We start from the raw sequence: 27,823 nt of genomic DNA, 5'->3' as shown, positions 1-27,823 counted from the left end.
AGCATTGTATTCCTTGGTTTCCACCACCTTCGTGAAGTGAACCGATACCAACTCAGGAAGATACACACGGTCAACAAAGAGAAGAACATCGATGACGACTAATGAATTAATATTGTAGCAGAAGGACGAATTCTACATCAAAGGTGAGAACTCTGAATAAATCAACAATGACGTAGAATTCAAAAATGTAATTAATTGGAATGGTAAATTATAATGATTGACTGACAATGGTTGTTTGAGATGGAGGATGAGTTTTGTGGAGGGGCAACACCTTTTGAAAATGGATGGTACCAAAACAGTGATTGCGTACATGACCGCAATATGAAGAATCAGTCAAAATGGAACACAGAGCCATCAGATATTCCGTCACTGGGTCACTGGGACAGATGAGTCTTAATGTAGAGATCGTCAATCACCTTCGGACTGCCGTTTGGAAACGCTCCATAAGGCCTCCAAACTCTTTTAGTTTCCTATGTTGTAATTGTCTTTTATTTAAAATCATGCAGTGTGTGTGGTGTGCTATGGTAGCAGCAGTAACAACATGATTTACACCGTGCGACGTCAAATTTTCTGCGAGAGACAATGGATCAAAATGTGTTAATATCAGTTTAAAACCTGAAACAGACCTCGAAGTCGTGGTGGAAAAACAAAATGTATGGCAATGCACAAAACGTTTCAAACAATGACAAAGGGTCACAGGAAGTGTCTCTTGCGACTTATAGTATAATCTGTGGGATACGGTCATCCTCCTACAGTACAGGTGATTAAACTGGTCTGTGCAGTGGATCAATGCCCGTATATTTAGTAGGATCACCACATGTGCTCAGTGCCAGCACACATACGGTATTTGTTTTTGATATATGAGAAGAGAGAGATGCAATAAAAATCTTATCGAGTTCTCTATCACACGAAGTCTTTAATCTACTCTGTTGGATGGTACAGAATAACAGTGATAGTTGGTAGGGGTGATAGAAACGAATGGACTCTGAGGGATGCAAATCTGCAGTACCTGTATTTATTTTGTATAAGCACCACAATGCAGTAGCAAAATCCTCATCCTTCTCCCAGTTCCCATACTGTCTTTCATACTAACTCATGTTGCAGGAGCAGGCTTTCTTTGGTGCTGACGATACACATAGTGCACAGTTGGCAGTGCTACAACAACAAGTTTTCATCTCCACAGATAGTCAAACCACAGTCCTGTCACTCAAACTCAGGACACTCTTCTTCTGCACGACTTGTAGAAGGTGATAGATATAGCTTTCTCCGACTTCTGCTCAATTCGGACTTAAATTGGAGAAATGGCCGCAGTTCCAAGGAGCATAGGAACTACCTAAAACCACGTTGTAATTTTACTGTAGCAGGAGGGTTCGATAAAGGTGACTTGTTTCGAGATATGAGAGTGCCAGAAATACGATTCACTAGTAGCAGTAAACAATAAAGAACTTCTCGGTAGCATCCAACGCAGGTATGTGGTTGAATGGAAAGAATTGATTCCAAATCCCAGACAGCATTTCTACTGGACAGCGTAACACTACAGATCTGAAAATCCTGGGTACATTTCTTACAACCTCAATCAGCACAACATCTACTGTTTGTGATCCTTCTCAATCAACCTTTGCCCATAACCCAGTGGATATATGGCATAAATGACATGGCACTCAGACAGCCGGCCGGTGTGGCCGAGCGGTTCTAGGCGCTTCAGTCTGCAACTGAGCGACCGCTACGGCCGCAGGTTCGAATCCTGCATCGGGCATGGCTGTGTGTGATGTCCTTAGGTTAGTTAGGTTTAAGTAGTTCTAAGTTCTAGGGGACTGATGACCACAGATGTTTAGTCCCATAGTGTTCAGAGCCATTTGAACCATTTGAGCATTCAGACAGAATGCATCACAAATACTGGAGAAATAGTTAGCGGCAGCATGAGAGCATTACAAATACCGGTTTCATACCACGTTCTTTAGCTGAATCACTTTCTAAATTCGGTAATTTTTCTACGAGGTTGCACCGTCGGCGAAGTGTAACCGCACTGTTGGTCTGATAATATCAGTTATTGGCGAAGCATTATACTTAGTAGTGATAGGTCCGCCATGGGCATCAGGCTTATAAAGTGTGTGTGTGTGTGTGTGTGTGTGTGTGTGTGTGTGAGTGTGTGTGTGTGTTCTGACAAGTGCAAAGGATGTGACTATGTCCAGTCGTAAGGAAGGTAAGGATTTGACATGGAACACTGTGATAGCAAAGGGAAAAGCATGTTAAGTCATAAGAATTGTATAGATATTTCTATTTCCAGTGCCAAGCCATCAGCAGGGTCTATTTCCGATACTTCACTAATTGTCGAATGTCGTTCAATTGAGACTGGGATCGTAATATTTAATTGCAAGAACAGTGATAAAATATATATGTGGCCAGTTTCCTAGGGCGATTGTGTCTGGGGGATGCGTGCCAGAAATGATTCCCACTTCCCACTAATGGCAGGAGCTTTCCAAAAGGAAAGGCCTGTTGGGGTGCAGGAATGTAGCTGACTTAACCATGTTGTCCTCTAGACGGCCGAATAGCGAACTAATATTTATGAAGTGTTGGACAGCTTTCGTGATCGCATGGAAATCTGAGAAAATTCAATATGTTCATGCGTTTCCACTGGACCATTATTCCCTCCCATGTAAATTATTTGGTAGACTGCTTCTGCACATTTCGCGCCCTTATTTAGTTGAGAGATTATCGATAGTGGTGTGTGCATCTAGCAGGTGAAATACGGGCAGATGACACGTTTGCTGCCTCTCTAGACATAAGAAGTACCTTAGTTGACTTTGTAAATTATAAGAATGATTTGAAAGCTGTTACATCACCGACATCGGTATTCGCAAGTGGAAATATCATTTCCTTCAATTTTTCTCAAGTTTTGACGGAAATGTCTTCGCTGACGAGTTTAGTTTCTAGTTACTCAGTGGTTTACAGTACGCTCCACCTCGCTAAAGTTTAGGGTTTCTAGGGAAATAATTTCGAGTCTAAATCTTCGGAAATACGGCTGGTACAGACCCTACGTCATGAAGACTAACGCAAATGTGTGGCATTTTCTGGCGAGCTTGAGAAGGCTATTGACAATGACAATACTTTCGCACAACGCGTTATGATGAGTGATGATGCGTTTTTCGGTCTTAGTGGAAAAGTAAACAAACACAGTGTTCGAAATTGGGGTCTATAAAACCCACATGCACACAGGGAACATGTACGAGATACAATCGAAGTCAAAGTGTTTTGTGCGATATCTCACTCGTCTGTTAACGCCTCACTCTTCTCTGATGGAAACACGGTTAATGGTCAGCAGTATCTTGCTATGTTACAAAACTGGTTTTTCCAAGTGTGAACGAGAATAACTTCTGAGCTGGCCTCCTGAGTGATCGGATTTAACACCCTGTGACTTCTTCTTGTGGTTTTTATTGAGGACAACGTTTTTGCCTAGAATAACCGGATCCGTGCTGTCAGTGATAATGTACATGCTTACTCTTGTATGGGACGAATACGAGTATCGTCGTAGTATTGGTCGTGTCTCTGGTGGAGCAAATATTAAACAACTGTAATTTAAATCTGAGAGATTCGTAAATATGTGTCCCAAGTTTCACACCAGTATATCTTACAGTGTAATAAATATTTGTGTTCAAAAATCGTATATTCTTTTCTAAATACAGTGTGCAATCAGTCTGAAACCTTCCGCTGTGTCCAGGTCTCTTCAGCGCATATAACCTTCTTCCATGATTCGCTTCTTCTTACATTCCTTTCCCCCTGACCATATTTACCTACTATTTTCCTTGTCTTCCTTTTCCTTACTGTCGAATTCCAGTCCCCACGTATATTTAATTTTCATCTTGCCGAACTATCTGAATAATTTCTTCTATCTCAACACACACTTCTTTAACCTCTCCATCATCTGCGAACCTAGTGGGCTTATGAGCTTATACTACTGGGCTGGGCGTGGGATTAGTGTTTATCTTCGTAACGATAATGAGTTCACTTTGCTGTGTATAATAGTTTACTCAAATTCCAATTTTATCATTCGTTATTAAAACTGCACTTGAATCATCCTAGTTGATTTTGTACTTATAGCCGTGTACTGATCTGACCAGGAGTCCTGTACCTCATGTCATCGAACTTCACTGACTACTATTACATCGAACTCCAACCTTTCCATTGCCCTTTTCAAATTTTCTAACCTACCTACCCGACTGAATGATCCAACATTCCACCCTACGACCCGCAGAACGCCAGTTTTGTTAATCCTGACAACGATATTATTCTGAGTAGTCCCCACCCGGATATCCGAATGAAGGATTATTTTATCTCCGGAATATTTGGGTGAAAGTTGAAGGCCCGTTTCAAAATAGATTTGATTTGCAGGGTGATATACGTATTTATTATCATAGTTGAATAAAGTTTTCCCTTTCCTTTTTTCCTTATCTAAAAAAAAAAATTACTACACATTGATCTTGCCAAAAGCCGAGAAGCGATTCTTCTTGGTGTTGTAGCTCTCAGGGGCACTCTGGGATGCTCTCTGTGTGAGGCCGGTGTCAGATAGTTATTAGTGGATGTAGCTGTTTACATGTTACTCAAAATTTTAATGTTGAGGAAAAGTAAACACGTATTCTACGGTACGTGCTGTTTTTCATTTTATGCATAATTTTTCGTTCGGTTAAGATTGGTAGGCCCAGAAGCTTCATTTCAAAGGATGTCATACGTTGACGCACCCGAGAGAGTCATTTGTAGGCATGAGATCTCTCTAGACGTGTGGTTGTAGTTATAATAGGAAACAAATGCGGGAAGATACAGTTGGGAACAGTATGAGCGAATGAATATTGACATTACTGCCTGTACTGCAGCGAAAGTACATCCTGTGTCATAATGCTTTTCATCCTATGTATATTGTGCTATAATGTGGTGTATGTGAGGCTTCTCTGCTCAGTTGCATTTTTCTGTTTGTCTTTTTTCTGCTGATTGCCGATGTCAGATAGTTATTAGTGTATGTAGCTGTTTACATGTTACTCAAAATTTAAATGTTGAGGAAAAGTAAACACGTATTCTACGGTACGTGCATTTTTCTGGAATTACAAATTTTTCTTGTTAGCACAAACATGCCTAGAGGCCGTTGCTTGTACCAGACAGCTAGAAGTTCAAATTGCATGAGAGCTTGTCCTGCTATCCTACAGTACATGCGCTTCTAGGAAAAATCATATCTAGAAGAGTAGTACTGCTAAACCAATACTGCTTAAAAGTACAATTAGGTCTCTGACACAGTGAAAAATCGTGAAGTCTGAAAGCATCACTCCCACCACATTTTCAATAAGCGCACATTCCTTTGCTTAGAGTTGTCACAGTGTGGAGCATCAGAGATAGCCTAAGTGACTGAGGATGAGCATCGTTCTGTCGCTACGCCACTCAGTTTTGTCAAGACTAAATAATAAAAAGCCTAATCATAGCGACACTTGTCCCCCTAACGAATAAGTAAGAGTATTTCAAGTGGTGAGGGAAAATTGTGAAAGATAATTCTCCTAAACAACACCGCTTGGTGATTTTCAAGGGGATAAATTACTCGTCACTATGGTGATGTTCTTGTGTATCTTATAAACGAGCATTATTTTTTGGAACACACGAATCAAATTTTTACACGTAGTCCTGTACAGCAGGTTGAATAAACGTATGAAACTTATTAGTTTTTGAACTTATTATAAATTTGTTACTTATTATATCTATTGAAAACGAAACTTACAATCAGGAAATGAGTCCTGAAATAAGAGAGACATACTGAATGTGGCCCAGCAGTTTGTGATCTTTGACTCATGTAATATGAACTACAGTATCGTATTGCGTCTATTGAAAAGTTACAGTCATCAGCCAGAATATTGTGACCGTCGACCTACTATCGATATAACGCGTCCAGGCGACAGCACCCTCACTTGGCGACGAGTGACTTCCAATCAGACACACGCACGGTGCATGTAGTAACAATGAGCGTGTTGTCCGTGTGGATAATAGGGAAGGCGTGCGATCCATCTGACAAGGGAACCCTCCAAACTGTAAATCACGGATTTTGGTGAGCTTGAAATATGGAGTAGAGGTACTTACCTTGAGTGCCTGGCTATCCAGTTTTTTAGCCACGGGCCTTTGTTTTTGAGAAAATCGATTTTGAAGTTCATTGTGCCCTGTTTATACCCGTAACATTTGATATACTCCGGGAAAGTCAGCGTAGCGTGTGTAAAGGTTCACGGTTACCGCGCTACAGGTACCGTGTTCTAATCCTGTTCGTGGAGTAGATTTTCGGCTTATTTAATGACATTTGTGATTTCGCCTTTTGATTCTTCGTTCAACTGCTCTACTTGTGGATCTTCTTCTGGCTGCAGTTCTGCGAAAACACTTGGTTCTTTAATTTCACAGAATTTTTCTAACACACGGCACTAGAGACGCTTTGCGAGAAACTGACGCTTTACTTAGATGCGAACGTAAAGGAAAGCAACTCGCATTCTCATTGGCCGCAACAAGGAGCTGGGGTTCCCGTTACGGCTAACGATATTCACGGGAGAGGGGGCGATAATGGCCGGAGATCGATTTCAGGTAACACAAGAAGCGATCATTGTGCGAACATTTGGAACTCCAACTGCTAACCACAAACGGAATGAACATCTGAAAAAATTAATAACTGAATCCACCTTTATAATTTCGCACACCTTATACCATTTGTTGATACTCTTTGAAATAAAATTGAAAAATTCGGTAGATTTTGAAAAAAAAAAACACGAGCAGGACTCGAACAAGGTACTGCCAGCGTAGTAGCCGTAAACATTTACCGCTGATTTTCTGGGAATGTATGTAATGATACGGATATACAAAGTACGCAATGAACTTCAAAATCTATTTCCTCAAAAACCAGGCCCGTCGCTAAAATACCGTATAGCCAGGTACTCAGGGTAAGTACCTCTGTTGCATATTTCAAGCGCATCAAAATCCATGATTTACAGTATGGACGGTCTCCTTGTGAGTTTGACCAGCAGCAGATTGTGATGGTCCGGAGGCTCGGAACGAACATTTCGGAAACTGCAGGACTTGTCGGGTATTCAACGAGTGCTGTGGTGCGTGTCTTCAATACGTGGCGAAATCAAGGAGAAACCACGTCCAGACGTCACAGTATTTGGTGGCCACTGCTCATTACAGATGCCGACGTCGTAATCTAGGAAGACCGATAAAACAGGGCAGGCGGCGAACTGTGGTGAAATTAACATCACACCTTAATACTGAGCCGAGTAAAGGCGTGTTGTGAACACATTGTGCACCGACCACTCGTAATGATGTGTCTCCGCAACCGACGGCCCATGTATGTGCCAGTCTTAACACTACGACATCGGCAACTACGACTGAAATGGCCACGTGACCATCGGTATTTGAAGTGGGTGCAGTCGTAGAGCGATGCATGGTCTACATCTACATCTACATCTACATTTATACTGCGCAAGCCACCCAGCGTTGTGTGGCGGAGGGCACTTTACGTGCCACTGTCATTACCTCCATTTCCTGTTCCAGTCGCGTGTGGTTCGCGGGAAGAACGACTGCCGGAAAGCCTCCGTGGGCGCTCGAATCTCTCTAATTTGACATTCGTGACCTCCTCGGGAGGTGTAAGTCGGGGGAAGCAATACATTCGATACCTCATCCAGAAACGCACCCTCTCGAAACCTGGGCAGCAAGCTACACCGCGATGCAGAGCGCCTCTCTTGCAAAGTCTGCCACTTGAGTTTGCTAAACATCTCCGTAACGATATCACGCTTACCAAATAACCCTGTGACGAAACGCGCCGGTCTTCCTGGGATCTTCTCTATGTCCTCTCTCAACCCGACCTGGTACTGATCCCACACTGATGAGCAATACTCAAGTATAGGTCGAACGAGTGTTTTGTAAGCCACCTCCTTTGTTGTTGGACTACATTTTCGAAGGACTCTCCTAATGAATCTCAACCTGGCACCCACATTACCTACAATTAATTTTATATGATCATTGTTCCGCACGCATACTCCCAGATATTTTACAGAAGTAACTGCTACTAGTGTTTGTTCCGCTATCATATAATCATACAATAATGGATCCTTCTTTCTATGTATTCGCAATACATTACATTTGTCTGTGTTAAGGGTCAGTTGCCACTCCCTGCATCAAGTGGCTATCCGCTGCAGCTCTTCCTGCATTTCTCTACAATTTTCTAATGCTGCAACTTTTATGTATACTACAGCATCATCCGCGAAAAGCCGAGACCTTCTTCATCATGCTGATGGGAGGCCGCGAATTCATCTTGTTACAGGGGAACAGCTCCGTGACTTCTGTACGACGGGATGGAGAGAAGCTGGTAGCGGCTCCATTCTGCTCTGGAGACCATTGACGCGGGCATTCATGAGTACAGAGGATTTCGCACAAAGCACCATGATGGCCAAGAAGTATCTTACACAAGTTTAAGGCCACGTACACAACTTCATAACGATCGTTTTCCCTATGGCAGTATCATTTTTCAACAATATAATGCGCCATTTCACAAGGTGAGGAATGTGATGTAGTATTTCGAGGAAAACAGTGGCGAGTTCCAGTTGATGTGCTGGCTCCCCGATTCGTCAGATCTGAACGCCACGAACACATTTGAGACGTGATTGAACGTGGCGTCGGAGCTCATTGCTTCCTCGCCGGAATTAACGAGAATAAGATGACTTGTGTGTTCAGATGTGCGGCTAACGCCCTCCAGCGGCCTACCAAGGCCTCATAGATTCCATGCCACGACTCGTCGCCGCTGTTATCCGTGTGGAAGAAGGACATAATAGCTATTGGGTAGGTGGTCATACAGTTCTGGCTGATCAGTGTATCTTACCAGAAAATGGTCTCTAAAATAAGGGAAATATGTTGTGAAAAAACGACAGCTGCTTACGAAGGTGGCCTGAAAGAGCGTGATGCAGGCAGCCGTGGCGCTGCACACGAACTGCGCCATCGCGACGGGGCTCATCACGTCCTGCAGCACGTGCAGGAAGCTGCGGGCAGGAAGAGGAGCGCTCACACAGTTGACCTGGCTCTCTGCGCAGATCTGAGTGTATTACTCACTTAAACATAATCTTAGAACAAACACGACACTTCCTCACTGTTTATAACTGTATAAGGTGCCAAGATTCAACGTCCAACCACTGTTTTATGACCCAGTTTCGAGACCCATCCCAGCGAACTTTTTAAATCTCTCAGAACCAAATTATTGGTAACTAAGTAAGCTTCACAAGTCAGAATCGCTAAAAAGGCATTTAATTGGACGGCTAGTTTCGACAGGGTTGTGCTGTCATCACCGGATATGATGCCTTTGAATTTTTGCGAAATATTTTCCATCAGTGTTACAAGTCGCTTCACACTGCATGAAATCCAGTGATGACAGAATAGCCCTTTCGAAACCGATCATCCAATAAAATGTTTTTTTTAGCTTTCTTGGCTTGTGAAGTTTTCTTCAGTTGCTGTACACTACAGATCGCCCCCAGACTGACCAGGTCAGAAAACGCATAACCAGATTATTGCAAGTCTTACTGTACAAGGAAATTCCGTAGTATTCACTGAGGTAATAAAATTTTTTATATTAGAACATGCATTGTGTAAAAGGTGTAGGTGCAGATATTTCTGTCGGTGAATGAGGACGGTGTACTGAACAACATTACATCAGCAGTATTTACGTCATTTGCAGGCTAGTAATTATCATAACGAGGCGTTTATTTTAGGTTGGGTAGTACCTCCAAGTACATGAGGGCAAGAACGAGCCATTAATGTTTATTTTCTCGTGGACACCATGTCATGTGTTGAAATGTTATGTCTGTACTGACAGGAATCATTCACTTCGTGCCCCAGGCGCGAACATGCAAAAAACATTAGGTCACAAAGTTTGTAACGTATATCTAGGAAGACTGTTAGAGAAAAATAGCAACACACTGATGTGTGTACATATTAATGTACCACATAGTGCACTGATACCCTGTGTGAAACTTTTAAATTTTAATGGAGACAGCTGTAATAAGACATGCGTTTACTGTCTTTAATTTGCAGGGGGTGGATACAATAACTATTTTCAACGCACTACAGTGTCGTAGGGGAAGACTAGACGAAAAATTCGATGCTCGTAAACATTAAACTGGCTTCTGAAGTCACCTTAGCGACAATGGATGAGTGCTCCATCAGTTTTGGAATTTCACCCTGTTACACCTCCAGCTTAGTCAGACCAATTCTTGAAAGTTTTTTATTTCGTTAACAATAATGATTTAAATTTCCCTTGATGGTAATTAGAGGAAAGGGTCTGTTGTAAACGCTATGGAAAATCTAATTATGTTTAAGTTCAATCTAAATACAACCTTTACAAACACATCGTGCTAAGAAGGCCAAAAAAGCAAAACGCTTTAATTGTTAACTTCAGGCTGTGAATATTAACAACATTTCGAGTTAAAATTTACATACAGAGTCAGTTTATAATTTGTGGGCAAAAAACAATGTATGTTTAATATCCTGGGATTATTTTAGCCAGTAAAACAAGTGAGAGTTAAACAGTTAAGACCGACTAAGCCAGAGATGTAAGAAGGTGAGATAATATTAAAAAATTCTTGCGGCACGCATTGAGTATCCTTTGTAGGCCAGTTTCAGGCTATTTCAATTTAATAGACCACAAGTAGTGACCTGTATCAAATTACTTATCTCGCCTTCCTCTGCATCCGTGTGGTACGTTGCAATCAGTTATCGCCACGTCCACATGTTTGATACGTATTTAATAAATGGCAAATGTTATTACGGTTAGTAAGTGTATCAAATCGAGAAGTGTTTTGTAAGTGCAATGTAATTTTTATTTGCCACAAGCCACCCTCGATATTAATAGTTTCAGCGGTAATAAAATAAGGTTCACCTGTAAAACATTCTAATCTATCTATCTATATCCGGTTCTCGTTCCAGCTACTGCCGGGTCTGGGTGCTGACTAGTCCTCTCCATGTGGCTCGGTCCTCCCACCACTTTTGTTCCTCCACTTGCTGCCAGGTCACACCTCTCCTTTCCACAGATATTCTCACTCCCGTTTTCTACCATGTTCTTGGGTGCCCTCTGGGTCTTTTTCCATCCATCTTTAGTTCTTCCATAATTTTGGGGAGTCTCTGCCCATGCATCCTGTCAATATGCCCGTACCATCTTCATCTTTCTTTCAATTTCTCCTCTCATACTTTTTTATTTAAGGTCCTTTCTAATATCTACATTCCTTACCCTGTCCATTCCTGTTTTTCCCTTAACTGCTGTGAGAAATTTCATTTTCCCTGCTTGCAATCTGCTCCAGTCCCTTTCTGTCGTTGTCCGTGTTTCTCCTCGATAGGTGACATTAAGGAAGTAATAACTCTTATGCATAAGGAGTTTTGCTTTTTGTGAAACTTCCTTGTTCCAAATCCGGTGTTTTATTGTTTGGTAGAAATTGCCTCCCTTCTGCAACACCGTATTAATTTCGTTGGTTATTCTTCCATCACTAGAATTTCACTCCCTAAACAAGTAAAACTGTGTTGAGGGGTTCTCCATTCAAAGTACTATTTCCGTTGATCCCTTTGTTTCTTCCAAATACCACTACTTCACTCTTCTATATATTTATCTTTAATCCATACCTTTTAATTATTTCCTTCCACGCATCAAATTCTAACTGTATATCTACCTCTTCATCACCCCATATTACCATACCATCCGTAAAAAATAATCTTTTGCCTTTTTCTTTTACTATATCTTTAACTGCCCTATTCATACCCTCAAACACAACACTAAAAAGTGCAGGAGATAGAATACTTCCTTGTTTAAGTCCTTGTCTTATTTCGAAGTATTCAGAGTTCCCCAGTGGTGTTCTAATTCTACAATTGTGTCTTCTGTACATTTTCTTTATTACATTAATGTATCCATCTTCCATATCTATCTTCTTCATTTCTTCTCAGAGTCTTTCACTGTTAACTGAGTCATATGCCTTTTCTATGTCTACAAAAAACATTATCACCTTTCGTTATACTCCAAACTATTTTTCCATCAGTTGACAGATAGAAAATATCAGGTCGATCGTGCTTCTTCCTTTCCTAAGCCCATGCTGTTCTTCACTCAGCACCTTACTAAATCGAATTAGTGAAAAGACAGAAAGGTGCTGAGTGAAGAACAGGTCTTTCAAAAATATTGGCTGTATGACTCATAAGGGTTATTCCTCTGTAGTTTTTACAAAGTCTTTTATTGCCTCTCTTGAAGATGGGAACAATGTCTCCTGTTCTCCAGTCGTCAGGTATTGTACCATTTCTCCACACGCTTGATAGTACTCTATACAGCCACTTCATTCCCACTGGACCTGCTGCTCTCATCATGTCCACTGATACTTCATCATGCCCTGGGGCTTTCCCCCCATTCATCTTCTTCGCAGCTGTTTCCATTCCTTGCCGTGTAATTTTTCCTATTTCTGCTTCCCAACTTCTCTCAATTTCTCCATTAGTTGTTGTTTCCTCGTGTACCTGCTCCTCAGCGATTAACAGTTTCTTAAAATGTTCTTTCCAGTGATCTTTTATATTTCCTTGATCTTCAATCATAGTACCATCCTCTGTTTCCGTCTTTACTGGTAGTTCAGAAGCCTTCCTTTTATTTTTCATCATTTTATACAACGTTTTCTTATTGCTCGTCACATCGTCTTCAAGTTTTTTGTAAACTCTTCCCATGTCTTTTTCTTTGCTGTTTCCAGTATTTCTTTGCACTTCATTTTTCCTGTTTAAATCTTTTATGGTCTTCGTCATTTTCAGTTTTCCACCACTTCTTCCATGCTCCATTTGTTCTTTTTACTGTTTTGATTGTGGTATCATCCAACCAACTTGTATGCCTTACTTTTTCCTTTTCAGATGTTCTATCACATACTTTCTGTGCTGCTTCGACTAAAGTGCCTTTGAATGAACTCCATTCTTTTTCTACATCGCAGAAAACTTCTTTTGGAAATTTTTATGTGAATAATTCTCTATACTTCTCAGCACTTTCACCCTCCTTCAGTTTCCAATCCTGTATCCTCATCACTTTTTTCTGTTTTCTATTTTTCACAAACTGATTCATTTTCCACTGTGCCAGCAGTAATCTCTAGTCTCCATCCGCACTCAGACTTGTAATTAATTACCTTCACATTTCTTACTTTCTCTCCCCATTCCATATCTACTAGAATATAATCAATTACACTTTTGGTTCTCCCAACTGTATCAGGTGATAACATGACTTTCTCTCTTCATAAAGCAACTGTTTGTTATTTACATTCCATTTCTCTGCCACAAACCAAGGAGTCTTCCCTCTTCTTCATTTCTGCCTCCATATCCAAAACATCCCAACACTTGCTCAAATCCCTTTCTGGTATTTGCCTAACTGTGTATTAAAATATCCTATCACTATATTAGCACTCTCTAATTCTAATATTCTTCCCAAATTGGATTTTGTAACATGAATAAAAATGGTGACTAACTATAACAAATGTTTTACATCAAGAATTAAAATACTGAATTTGGCATTGTTAGATTTCTAGTAGAATATTTGGTAGGAAAATGTAAATTATAAGTGACTCGCCTCAGAGTGTGGTGATGAGCCTTGACACAGTCCACCAATTCCGTGTGCATATCTTCGGACCTTCCGCCAGACTCTGATGCGTTGTACGATTTGGTTCCAAATTTTTGCAGTCGCGCCTTTTCGTTATACACAGCTCTACTTTCCTCGACTTTTGATCCTCTTCCGACAGTCGAAAGTCGCTCTCCGATTATACGCAGCTGTGCAGCTATATATATCATGCACGTGACGAAGAATATATCCAGACCGAAGCTTAAAAAGTTCCAGTAGAAAACTGAGTGGCACTGTATGAAGTAGACGATGATGTACAGCGGGAAATACGTCTTGACGACTCCCCGCACGTTGGCGAAGGGGAACTGCCGGCCAGGAACGCCCGATGCCCAGGCCACGACGGGCATCATGAACCAGAGAGGCCCCAGGATGTTGAGGTACACCATTGGAGCCCACGTCAGCCACAGGGCCTTGCGGTGCGAGCCGGTGAAGATGGCCATCAAGGCGTCGTGGCGCTCGCAGTGCGCCCACTGCACGCTGATAACGTCACGAAGTGCGGCGACGAGTCGGCGGTAGGCGCCGACGTGGCTGGAGAAGTGCGCCAGTTTGACGGCGCCGCCGATCAGAGTGAACGTGTTGACGAACGTGAGCATGATGCTGTCCCAGTCGCCCCACGACTGGTACGCGAAGAGGAACCCCATGGCGATGGTGGCGAGCATGCTGAAGTATATGGTGGCCGTGTAGGCGGGGTACAGCAAGTGCCACCAGCGACCGCCCTCTGGCGGCCAGGCGCCCGTCACCATCAGCAGCGTCACGTTGTGACGCAGGACGTCGCCCACCGAGACACCGCTCGCCGGTTTCGTTTTGCGTTCAGACATCAGCAGCGCCGGCATAACGCTGCGCAAACTGTGGAGAATCAGACATTTTTCTTTCTTAACGCAGTAGGTTAAAAGACACAAACGTAAAAGGAGTAAAATGAAACACCTCCAGCCGTCCTTTGCATGCTATTTATTATATAGCAACCAGTTCCTCTGCTCTTAGCTGACACTGAGGGGGGTGAACTCCAGTAGTATGCACGATCCAATCAACGGCCAATATTTATGATCTGGCTTCCGTAGAACGCTGTAACAACAATGTTGTGTCTGCAGTTGAGTTGGTAGTTCATGGTTGCAGACACAATATCTCTGTCACAGTATTCTACGAAAGCCAGATCATAAATAATGTCCGTTGATGGAGTCGTGTTCAGTTAAGTCCTCAAGATAATGAACTGAGTCATCGAAACTGATTGCTATATAATAAATAACACTGAAAGGACAGCTGCAGGTGTTTCATTTTATTACACCGGTGAACGGCCAAAATCCCACAAACCTTCAACCAGAAGGATGCACATGCAAAAATTCAAATAGCTGTCATTTAGTATTGTGAACTAATTAAAAATTGAGCCATTACATACAAAATCTGGGAAAAGCGAGCCAAAGCCTGCGTTTTTTTGCCAGAACATTTGGATGGTGCAAAAGATCTGCTAAAGAAGCTCACAGGGTATTCCAAAAAGAGTGTCGCAGTGCGGTCTAAGGCGCCTTCTCACAGACAGTTCATACCAGTCCACACCCCCCCCCCCCCACCCTCCACCCCCCGTCGGAGGTTCGAGTCCTCCCTCGGGCATGGGTGTGTGTGCTGTCCTTCGCGCAAGTTAGTGTAAGCTCGATTAAGTAGTCCATAAGTCTAGGGAACGAAGACCTCAGCAGTTTGCTGTCGTAGTACTTACCACAAATTTCTAAAAAAATGTCGAGTACTTTCAGGAGTGATAGTACTCACCGAAACAAGAAACATTTGTCAAATATATATGGATCCGGAAACGTATACTTTCCAAGGTAAACACCTTTATAGGGAGGACTGCGCGGCGCTTGGTTGCGGGTTTGCGGATAGTAACCAAGTCGTTGCATTGGCTCTCCGTTAAATGGGTCGGCAGGGTATCATTGAGTCTTACTCACAGTACTCTACCTACCATTACGTGGGCCGTAGGGAGTTGTGTGGTTTGAGTCGTGTTGTAGGCTGTGTTATGTAAGTATCCTGTTTGTATGATGGCAGCACCGGCCGTTGTGGGCGAGTGGTTCTAGGCAGTTCAGTCTGGAACAGTGCGACCGCTTCCGTCGCAGGTTCGAATTCTGTCTCACGCATGGATGTGTGTGATGCCATTAGGTTAGTTAGGTTTAAGTAGTTCTAAGTTCTAGAGGACTGATGACCTCAGATGTTAAGTCCCATAGTGCTCAGAGTCTTTTGAACCTTTTTTTTATGTTGGCAGCACTATAGACGGTGTTAATATCGCTGACAGCGGTCTTCACCCTCCGCAAGAGATTCTGTGTTTGGGGTGACTAGCAGTTAGGGAGTGGATACGGAAGTGTATGGAAAAGATCTACTTAGTGGAGACTCTGTGTTGGTACGACATGCACTGTAAAGTGAGATTAAATGATGTGTTTTTAAGAAAATTTGCAAGGAAATATATGAAGATGTACCTTGTTGATAATGTTTGGGTAATGGAATTATCAAAAATTATATAATTTTTGGAACTGGATATCACATGAATAACGTAAAATTTTCTAAATACATTGTTGGCTCTTCAACAAAATCTTTCTTTATGCTAACCATATGCTTCCTAGTAGTCAGAGTCTATAGTAGTTAGAATCTTTTTATTTAGCTGGCTATAGTTGCTACTTGCTGTATTTGCTCTAGTTCGTGTTATGATATTCTGTGAGGTAAGTGACTTATGGAAAAGAATGAGGTTTGCATTGTCGGAATTCGTGATTCAAATGAGTTTAGGCAATTAACGAAGTTGAAGGTAGTTCCATGTTTCTTTAATTTCATATTTATTGCATTTTTGCTATTGTTTGGATTCCTTGCAATTAAGGGCTTTGTTTTGTGTTAATTATTGGATGCCATGTTGTCAATGTATAGCAGTCAGATTACGCTGGATTGTATATTGTGGGTAATAAATGAATAGGTTGAGTTGTCTTTCTCGGGGAAAATCCTGTAGGTCAGTGTTTAATTCAAAATAATTAGAGAGTTGATTTCAGTTAGTTTTCGTAGTGTTTCTGTGTCTTATTGTACAGTACTGTCAAGTCTGGGTACGTACCATGGCGTTTTACCTTCTCCCAAACGCGGATTTACTAATCTGTTTACTGTTATTGCGCTGACTGCACATATCGTCTAGTACATTTGCATTTTCTCTCTCCCACCACTTGTTAGCAATGGAAGCCTACTACTCGCAAGTGAAATGGCGGACCTGATACTCCGCTATGGTTTTAGCAAACGGACGCAACCTGTGAGCCCGTGACAGAAAAATATCCACGACGCGGAGTGCCCTCTGATTGTTCGGCCGACTTTCAGAGTGTCTGTGGGACACAGGTACCCTAGCGCCTTGGAAGAATGACAATGGAAGGCCCCACACAGTCCGCACGCCTCACTTGATGGAGCGTGTGCTAGGAGAAGCTTGTGTTACGTTGGAAGAATGATCTGGGAATAGTTTGTGACGATTAGCAGAAGCAGAAGACGCGTCTTCAATCTCTGGTGTGTGAAGAGGTGGGAGACAGGGGGGGGGGGGGGGGTTAAATGGTTGAAATGGCTCTGAGCACTACGGGACGTAGCATCTGATTTATCAGTCCCCTAGACTTAGAACTACTTAAACATGGACATCACACACATCCATGTCCGAGGCAGGATTCGAACCTTCGACCGTAGCAGTCACGCGGTTCCGGACTGAAGCGCCTAGAACCACTCGGCCATATGGGTGAGGGTGTCTTACGAAAAATTTATGTACCCATATCATCTACACCGCGTTCAGGATCATCATGGCAGACTGCTGTGGGTGTTGCAGTACTTTGCCGCAGATCCACTGTTCACATTCAAGATTTCATTTACCGGTTCACAGGACGGTATTGTAAATTTCCACAACCAGCATCTATGGACAGATGTAAATCCCCAAGCATTTCAGGAAAGAGCCATCAACAAAGATTATCAGCCAACGTATGGGCAAACGTACTTGGCAATAGGTTAATATGACCTATACGTTTAACCATAAAGGTTAACTGGAGCAGTTTATCTGAACTTTCTCATTATTGTATTGTCTATCTTTCTGGAGGCTCTGCCTCTGCAACCACGAATACATCCAAGATGCCGCACCACCACACTTTGGTGACAGTGTGCGGGAACATCGAAGGCAAACATTTCAGGACCGTTAGAGCGGTCGGGGAGGGCCCCACACCTTGGCCTGCTAGTTCCCCAGACATCAATCCCCTAGACATTTGATTAAGTGGACAGTTGAAGGAACTGGACTAGGTCACTCCAATCAACGATGTGTGGACACTAGAGGGTCGCGTCTTCATTGTGCGCCATCGGGTACAACGACATCCGGGTATAATTCAAAGGGTGCCGGAGAACAGAGGGGAGCATTGTAGTGAATGGATGCCACGGTTAACACCTCCTGTAAGCACGTGTTCATCACAGAAAGAATGCATTTCCGAACCCAAGTTTACTGGACTTATTTTTCTTTTTCGATTAGTACTACCATCCCTCAAAGTATTCGACACTATTTTTGGAACACCTTGTATGTTCAGTATCTGATCAAACGCCCTTCTATAATCCGAAACTGACTACTACAAATCAGATGCGGTGGACCCACCAGTACAAAAGGAGGTGGGGGGTATTGTGTTGTCAGTAGAGAAGCAGTAATATCAGAATGATATACTGTCGTCTGACCCGACAAGTTAGCCGAGCGCACTAACGTGCTGCTTCCTGCACTCGGGTAGGAGCGCCGACACGGATCGAATCTGCCCGGCGGATTAACGACGAGAGCCGGTGTGATGGCCAGCCTGGATGTGGTTTTTAAGCGGTTTTCCACATTCCCCTAGGTGAATACCGGGCTGGTCCCCACGTTCCGCCTCAGTTCCACGGCTCGCAGACATCTGAACACTTTCGCACTACTCCATGGTTTACACTAGTCGCAGACAGTTGGGGTGCACTAATTCCTTCCCGGGGGGTACGAGGTGGCGGTAGGAAGGGCATCCGGCCACCCCTCCAACTGACATTGCCACATTCGATTAACCATGCCGACCCTGCGTATCCGCGGGAAAAACGGCACAAGTAAAAAGAAAGAAAGAAAAGAAAGAAATACTGTGAGCTATCAGCTCCTCATAAACTACCTGTTTATGTACCCAAAGTTAAGTGATTCTGTAGGCGGTGTAAATAGTGAAGCCACTGGGCAGTGGATGACTGGGAGTGAGTGATTTGCAGTGACGTATCACAGTATGCCATTTGGCGACTTAGGTTTGGTGAATGCCTGCAGAACGTTACATGCGATCATGTGCAGCGCCAACAGTGAAGTACAGAGGAGCTGATGTTCCGGTTTGTGGGGTGTTTTTCGTGATTATGGTATGTTCCACTTATTGTGCTCACGAAAACGCTAAATGCGGAAGCATATCACCACATTTTAGAGTACTGTGTACTGTGCACAATAGAAGAACCGGATGGACAGCACGAATATTTGTATCTTTTTTTCTATCTCTATTTTTTCATATCTCTTTTATTTTTCTATCTCTATTTTTTTCTTTAACATTAACACTGTATAACACGTGGAATATCCATAATGTTCTGTACAAACTGAAATTCGTTCAATTTGAGTATTCGTGGTCAGGTGTAAGAGAGGGCCTGAAGGCCCTAATCTTGCCAGGTAAAATAAATGCATAAATAAATAAATGCACCGTGCCATAAAGGAGCATCTATGGTGGAAAGGTCTGTGAAAAATAAAATTCCTGAAACTGAGTGGCCTGCTTGGAATCTCCACTTAAATCCAGTGGATCAGTTTTGGGATGAGTGAGAACATCGTCTTCCCTCCAGACCCTAACGTCCCATGTCACTGTCTTCTCTGGCTTCACCTCTCGAGGAAGAAACGGCTGCCATTCCTCTACATACATTCAGACGCCTTATTGAAAGTAGAGTTCAAGCCATCATAAATGCAGACAGGAGGGAATACTCTGTTTGGATACTTTTGTTCACGTAGCATATATTATGACATGAACACTGGCAGAACTGGATATATTAAATTGTATATAAATATCCAAACACGTCATCAGCCTTAACATTTCATCACCTTTATCTTGTATCGATGATAAACATGGCAGCCAAGCATCGAAGCAGTCTAGATACCTAGCAAATTTGACGGGTTCTTGTGACCCCGTTGGAAAAGCATTCAACCGCTTTATTGTTTCAGACACGGTCTTCACATCCTTTATGAGGGTATTAGGCTGCCTGCAAAGGTTTCAAAGAGTAGTTCTGTATGAAGCTAGTTAGTCGTCACCATTCGCGTATTCCACTGACATAGAATTATAATTTTAAAGTTCCATGCTCCTGTATACACATCAGTATACAGTCGGCGGCTGCTTTACTGTAACGTATTTACGAAATATAATAAGGCTTCTTGTGACCGCGTTGGAAAAGCATTCAAACGCTTAATTGTGCTTCAGACACGGTCTTCACTCAGTGTTTCACTAGAGCGCTATGACAAGGACAAAGGCTCGAGGCGGCTCTTCCCTTTCAATTTTAAGGATTTTCCACGTGGTTTTTGATGTATATTCATGAAACATGAAGTGAGATTCGTGGTTTCAGCGTTGTAGACCCATACGCATACAGGACTGAGCTGACGGAATGTTTGGTATTTGTCTTACACCCAAACCTCCGCACGTCAGACACACAGTTCGATACCAAACGTTGTATGTCGATACAGTATCAACCAAAATTCCGATTTAGTTCGTATTATGTGCTGTCGTCCAGCAGAACGGGCATAAACGTTAATTTATAGTAACACAGCATAGGAAAAGCATAACTGTGACAAGTTAGTAAGTAAAATTTCTTTGGGGATGTTGGTAGAGCGCTGGATCGTCGTACCAAGCATCGGATACGAACCCCAATGGTCGCAGTTCGTTTTACTGTATTATGCGTGAAAGTGTTATATGGGTCAATATACACTCCTGGAAAATGAAATAAGAACACCGTGAATTCATTGTCCCAGGAAGGGGAAACTTTATTGACACATTCCTGGGGTCAGATACATCACATGATCACACTGACAGAACCACAGGCACATAGACACAGGCAACAGAGCATGCACAATGTCGGCACTAGTACAGTGTATATCCACCTTTCGCAGCAATGCAGGCTGCTATTCTCCCATGGAGACGATCGTAGAGATGCTGGATGTAGTCCTGTGGAACGGCTTGCCATGTCATTTCCACCTGGCCCCTCAGTTGGACCAGCGTTCGTGCTGGACGTGCAGACCGCGTGAGACGACGCTTCATCCAGTCCCAAACATGCTCAATGGGGGACAGATCCGGAGATCTTGCTGGCCAGGGTAGTTGACTTACACATTCTAGAGCACGTTGGGTGGCACGGGATACATGCGGACGTGCATTGTCCTGTTGGAACAGCAAGTTCCCTTGCCGGTCTAGGAATGGTAGAACGATGGGTTCGATGACGGTTTGAATGTACCGTGCACTATTCAGTGTCCCCTAGACGATCACTAAAGGTGTACGGCCAGTGTAGGAGATCGCTCCCCACACCATGATGCCGGGTGTTGGCCCCGTGTGCCTCGGTCGTATGCAGTCCTGATTGTGGCGCTCACCTGCACGGCGCCAAACACGCATACGACCATCATTGGCACCAAGGCAGAAGCGACTCTCATCGCTGAAGACGACACGTCTCCATTCGTCCCTCCATTCCCGCCTGTCGCGATACCACTGGAGGCGGGCTGCACGATGTTCGGGCTTGAGCGGAAGACGGCCTAACGGTGTGCGGGACCGTAGTCCAGCTTCATGGAGACGGTTGCGAATGGTCCTCGCCGATACCCCAGGAGCAACAGTGTCCCTAATTTGCTGGGACGTGGTGGTGCGGTCCCCTACGGCACTGCGTAGGATCCTACGGTCTTGGCGTGCATCCGTGCGTCGCTGCGGTCCGGTCCCAGGTCGACGAGCATGTGCACCTTCCGCCGACCACTGGTGACAACATCGATGTACTGTGGAGACCTCACGCCCCACGTGTTGAGCAATTCGGTGGTACGTCCACCCGGCCTCCCGCATGCCCACTATACGCCCTCGCTCAAAGTCCGTCAACTGCACATACGGTTCACGTCCACGCTGTCGTTGCATGCTACCAGTGTTAAAGACTGCGATGGAGCTCCGTATGCCACGGCAAACTGGCTGACACTGACGGCGGCGGTGCACAAATGCTGCGCAGCTAGCGCCATTCTACGGCCAACACCGCGGTTCCTGGTGTGTCCGCTGCGCCGTGCGTGTGATCATTGCTTGTACAGCCCTCTCGCAGTGTCCGGAGCAAGTATAGTGGGTCTGACACACCGGTGTCAATGTGTTCTTTTTTCCATTTCCAGGAGTGTAGTTATAACATGCAAAAGGTCTATTTGGAGTTTACAGCATTGTTCTTTTGGAATGTGATAAACGTAAAGAGTACATTTGCAGTTTCACAGAATACATAACTAACTAATGGCGATATTGTTGTTGTTGTTGTTGTTGTGGTCTTCAGTCCAAAGACTGGTTTGATGCAGCCCTCCATGCTACTCTATTCTGTGCAAGCCTCTTCATCTACCAGTACCTATTGCAACCTACATCCTTCTGAATCTGTTAAGTGCATTCATCTCTTGGTCTCCCTCTACGATTTTCACCGACCACGCTGCCTTCCAATACCAAATTAGTGATCCTCGATGCCTCAGAATATGCCCTACCAACCGATCCCTTCTTCCAGTCAAGTTGTGCCACAAATTTCTTTCTCTTCAGTTCTACTCAATACGTGCTCATTAGTTATGTCATCTACCCATCCAGTTTACAGCATTCTTCTGTAGCACTACATTTAGAAAGCTTCTATTCTCTTCTTGTATAAACTATTTATCGTCCACGTTTCACTTCCATACATGTCTACACTCCATACAAATTCTTTCAGAACGACTTCCTGGCACTTAAATCTATACTCGATGTTAACAAGTTTCTCTTCTTCAGAAACACTTTCCTTGCCATTGGCAGTCTACGTTTTATATCCTCTCTACTTCAACCATCATCAGTTATTTTTCTCCCCAAATAGGAAAACTCGTTTACTACTTTAAGCGTCTCATGTCCTAATCTAATTCCCACAGCATCACGCTATGTAATTCGACTACATTCCATTATCCATGTTTTCTTTTTGTTGATGTTCATCTTATATCCTCCTTTTAAGACACTGTCCATTCCGTTCATCTGCTCTTCCAGGTTCTTTGCTGTCTCTGACAGAATTACAATGTCATCGGCGAACCTCAAAGCTTTTATTTCTTCTCCATGGGTTTTAATTCCTACTCAGAATTTTTGTTTTGTTTCCTTTACTGCTAGCTCAATATACAGATTGAATAACATCGGGGATAGGCTACAAACCTGTCTCACTCCCTTCCTAACCACTGCTTCCCTTTCATGCCCCTCGACTCTTACAAGTGCCTTCTGGTTTCTGTACAATTTGTAGATAGCCTTTCGCTCCCTGTATTTTACTCCCGCCACCTTCTGAATTTGAAAGAGAGTATTCCAGTCAAAATTGTCAAAAGCTTTCTCTAAATCTACAAATGCTAGAAACGTAGGTTTGCCTTTCCTTAATCTATTTTCTAAGATAATTCGTAGGGTCAGTAATGTCTCACGTGTTCCAACATTTCTACGGAATCCAAACTGATCTTCCCCGAAGTCATCTTCTACCAGTTTTTCCACTCGTTTCTAAAGGATTCATGTTAGTATTTTGCAGCCGTGGCTTATTCAACTTATAGTTCGGTAATTTTCACATCTGTCAACACCAGCTTTCTTTGGGATTGGAATTATTATATTCTTCTTGAAATATGAGGGTGTATCGCCTGTCTCATACGTCTTGCTCACTAGATGGTAGATAATGGTTATAATAATTACAATAATAATAATAAAAGTAATAGTAATAGTAATACAACAATAAGATCAATAATAAGTACATAACATTCAAAATTCAATGCAAACACGACCATACACACACACACACACACACACAGTGACATTAATGCAGGAACAATGGCTTCAATGGTTGCATACGAAGATATGTGTGAAGCAAATTACATATAACAGTTGCATGTGTTAACAGTTTTTAAAAAAATCATCATCGGTCGGGTTTGAAAGCGGAATCTTTGGCACGACGATCTCAAACTTTACAAACTCACCCACATAAGAACTACAATAATTACTCACAGATACGCTTTAACGGTGCCTCGTTTTTCTGGAGTTACTTCTAAGCACTATTTACGCCCAGTTCTGCTCGACGACAGCACATAGCATGAACTAAATCGGTGTTTTGGAGCTAAATCGGTGTTTTGTTTGATACTCTATCGACGTAGAACGTTTGGTAGTGATCTGAATGTCTGACTTCTAGAGGTTTTGATAGTAGCATATATTCACTAATCACGTTTCTAAAGAATTTTCTGTATTTTGTCTTATTACATTTTGTGGTATAAGACACACTGGGGTGGACATGGTATCAAAGTATGAAATGCCTCATCTGATGTGCTTCTAAGAGTTCCTTTCACCGCTTTGTGCTAGCACACTGAATGATTCAACAATGTTTAAGACGTGAACTTTTTTTCCGATTCTGCAACAGTGGAACGAAGTGCAGTCCTGATGTGTAACTGGGCACACAATATTCTGTAAGACGAAGACAGCAGCTGTAGCCACGAAGGACACTTATCAGAGAACATACTGTGCTGCTTAGTGCTGCGTACATGAACTGAGGGTTTCTTAAGTTGACATAAAGAGCCAGATGACGGTGGAATAATCGGGGCTCGCTGCGAGAGACGACAAATTTTCAACTTGTGAAACCTACAGCGAGCCATATACTCAAATCTTCGATCCTTTTTAACATGTCTTTCACACTACATTGACACATGGTTTCTTGCTTACAACACAGAAATCGTCTGTGGCACTTTCGGCGCACTACTTCCAGAGTAACATATTTTAGATGAAGTATTCTGTTTCATTATGGAAAACAAATGCTCTAAATAAATAAATTTTAAATGATGAAATCTCAGCACTGTAGGGTGAAATTTCTGTGTTCCGACAGACTCCTCTCCGAATTAAAGAAGGCTCTTCTTAATGACGCGCTATCTTCTCCAGAAGCTTGGTGCACACGGCGCATCATCTGAGATAATGTGGGAAAATCTGATAGAGTAAGTCATTGTCGGATATTCTACGTCCATGAGGCCTTGTCATGACCAGTTCGCCTTCTCCTTTCTAGATTTCCATTACTGAGGAGTTCATGTAGATTTACTCATTTCCTCGGAAGACGTTCCCAAAATACGATATTTTCTTAGCAGTTACTCGAAGAGTATTTGAAGCAGTATTTTCTTCAATTTGACACAGTACCGCAGACGTTTGTGCGACAATGTCTCCTGAATGCGTGCCAGTGCTATTTGGAGGTTGAAGTAGGACGCCCTCCTCTTACATTACCTTTTTCTTATGGGAATAACCGGTACAATGTATACTATATATTCTTGTAAAAATGAACATTATATCAGCTGTTTAACTGAATGAACTTCATATGCTTCTGTATATGATGTATGATACTTCAGGCTAAAATGTATAAAAAGAAATTAATTTGTTACACTCTGTAAGTACATTTAAAATTTTTGATGTTTTAGAAATATTTGAAATTACGAAATATCTGGCATACTTAAAACTCATATTATTAATTGGACAATTTAAAGCTAATTATTAAATTTATTTCTGGATTCTTTTATAAAATAATGCTATAACTTGCTGATGATTCTTCGTTTGTCAAGAATGTTTGTAAACTCTTCTGCTATGTAAACTCTTTGGAATATTATGAGTACCGCAGAATGTTAGGAACAGTGGGCATGCCTCTGATGGAGACAGACGTATTTATATGATGGACACTAACATTTTAATTTGGAATATTAAATGGAAATAGTAAAGATGGTGTAACATTGAAAAATGCGACAAAGGATAAAATTAAAGAAATCTTCATCACTTATTTAGTCACCAGGAACGCAAAATGCTAAATCAAAATTTCAGCCACAAGTGTGTACCCCTAGACTCAAGAACTGGAACCAACAACAAGAGAAAATGAATATAAGTAAAAAGTTTTTCTTATTTATGTCTTACACCTCACGAAGCTTTCAAATCTTTTGCAGAGACAGAAAAATTTAATGGTGATGTGTGGGAGGGTAAGGTTACACGATGTTACCTTTTTACTATTACATCAATATTCTTACACACTACGTCGTTGAAATTACAACTTCTCAAACCAGATTAGAAAGACCAGAGTAGCCGGTATTAAATCTACGTCTACATCGATACTCTGCAAATCACACTTAAGTGTCTGTTAGAGGAGTCATCGAACCCCCTCACAACAACTCTCACTTATCCCAATCTCGAAAAGCGCGCGGGAAAATCGACACCTATATCTTTCCGTGAGGATTCTGATTTCCCTTATTTCATTAGGATGATTGTTTCTCCCTATGTAGGTCTTGGTCAAGAAAGTATTCGGAAGAGAAAGTTGTGACTGAAATTTGGTGAGAAAATTCCGCCGCAACGAAAGCCACCTTAGTTTTAATGATGTCCACCCCAAATCCTGTACCACGTCAGTGACACACTCTGCCCTATTTCCTGAAAATACAGAACATGCTCCTCTTCTGTGAACTTCCTCGATGTACTTCGTGAATGCTATATGGTAAGTATCCCACACCGCGATTCAGTCCTCGAAAAGAGGAAGGACAAGCGTAGTGTAGGCAATCTCTTTAGCAGATCTGTTGCATCTTCTAAGTGTTCGGCCAATAAAACGCAGTATTTGGCTAGCGTTCCCCACAACATTTTCTACGTGTTCTTTCCAGTTTAAGTTTTTCGTAATTATAACCCCTTGGTATTCAGCGGAATTTGCGGCCTTTAGATTAGACTGATTTATAGTGTAACCGAAGATAAACCATTTTTTTTAGCACTCATGTGGATGACCACACACTTTTCATCATTTAGGGTCAATTGCAAATTTTCGAGCCATACAGATATCTTTTCTAAATCTTTTGCAATTTGTTTTGACCTTCTGATGACTTTACTAGATGATAAACGACAGCATCATCTGGATACAACCTATGACGGCTGCTCAGCTTGTCTCCTAAATAGATTATATAGGTAAGGAACATTAGAAGGCCTATAACACTACCTTGGGGAACGCTAGAAGCTATTCTGTTTCACTATAACTCCCTAAATGACATCTTTAATACAATCACATACAACAGATAAGTGCAAGAAAGAAAACTTCAGATTTTTCTGTGCTACCCACGAACCGTTGGAATTATCGTTTCCTAAAATCGTAGGGACTAGCTGAATAGTTCATGAAGTTCAGCAAACACGTGGACCAACTTAAATAATTTAGGAGATCCACGAATCGGCGTAAATTTTAACTAGAGTTTGCTCAATCATACAAGAATCAGTACGATCGTTCGAAACCAGAGAGGTCGACTCGATAAAAGCGCGGAGTCATTAAATTCCAACGATCAGTTCCGCTGAATTCTAAATTTCATTTAATGAACTTGCACCATTAATTCCAACAATGTTCCATATTCTCATTCCTATTGCCGCTCTAACAATATTGTTCATGGGCGCTGTTTACTACCTAACAATTCAAGCGAGGTTTACTAAGTCACATGCAAGACTTAACGCCAAAAAATTTATAAGTATCGAACACCTTTAGAGTGTCAAGGTTACTACTGAACGTGGCTGAATCGCCGCCAAACTCACCGCACGACATTTTCCGCTGATACAGAGCCCGTCAGCCTCTGCCAGAGCCTCTGGACAACTTTTCAAACCCAACTGCATTGGTCTCACGTAATTTCCTGCCTATGTGTATCATTTCCATGGCTTGCGACACAGAAATTCCCGTCACAACAGATGTAACCACAGAAAAGTTATAAACAGCAAGAAAAGCAATGCTAATTAGTAGATTCTACATTAATTTCTATATGAAGTTAAGTCTTTTCATGTTATTCATTATTGCACAAATTTATCATACATAAATCATTTCATAAGTATGTGCGTATAGTGTCTCTATTACAAGAAACTCACTACTTTTTCTACTCGAGCATTAAGGCTGGTGATATTTCTCACACTGCCCTCTCAA

The 27,823-nt window shown here is 42.3% G+C and overlaps 1 protein-coding gene across 1 annotated transcript in view; it reads right to left on the bottom strand.

Annotated features, from left to right (window-relative positions):
* The window catches only part of LOC126282391 (odorant receptor Or2-like), a 30,597-nt gene extending 16,098 nt beyond the window's left edge, over positions 1-14,499 (bottom strand). Inside the window, exons 1-2 of the mRNA XM_049982048.1 lie at positions 13,619-14,499; positions 8,942-9,041 (exon numbers count right to left, since the gene is read on the bottom strand). Of these exons, the coding sequence (XP_049838005.1) occupies positions 8,942-9,041; positions 13,619-14,499 (981 nt within the window). The remainder of the gene's footprint in view (positions 1-8,941; positions 9,042-13,618) is intronic.
* Between the last annotated feature and the right edge of the window lie 13,324 nt (positions 14,500-27,823).

This window comes from Schistocerca gregaria, chromosome 7 (genome assembly GCF_023897955.1).
Source record: "Schistocerca gregaria isolate iqSchGreg1 chromosome 7, iqSchGreg1.2, whole genome shotgun sequence".
NCBI classification, from domain to species: domain Eukaryota; kingdom Metazoa; phylum Arthropoda; class Insecta; order Orthoptera; family Acrididae; genus Schistocerca; species Schistocerca gregaria.
Note: the sequence above shows the minus strand (reverse complement) of the source record. Positions and strands in the feature narration are given on the sequence as shown.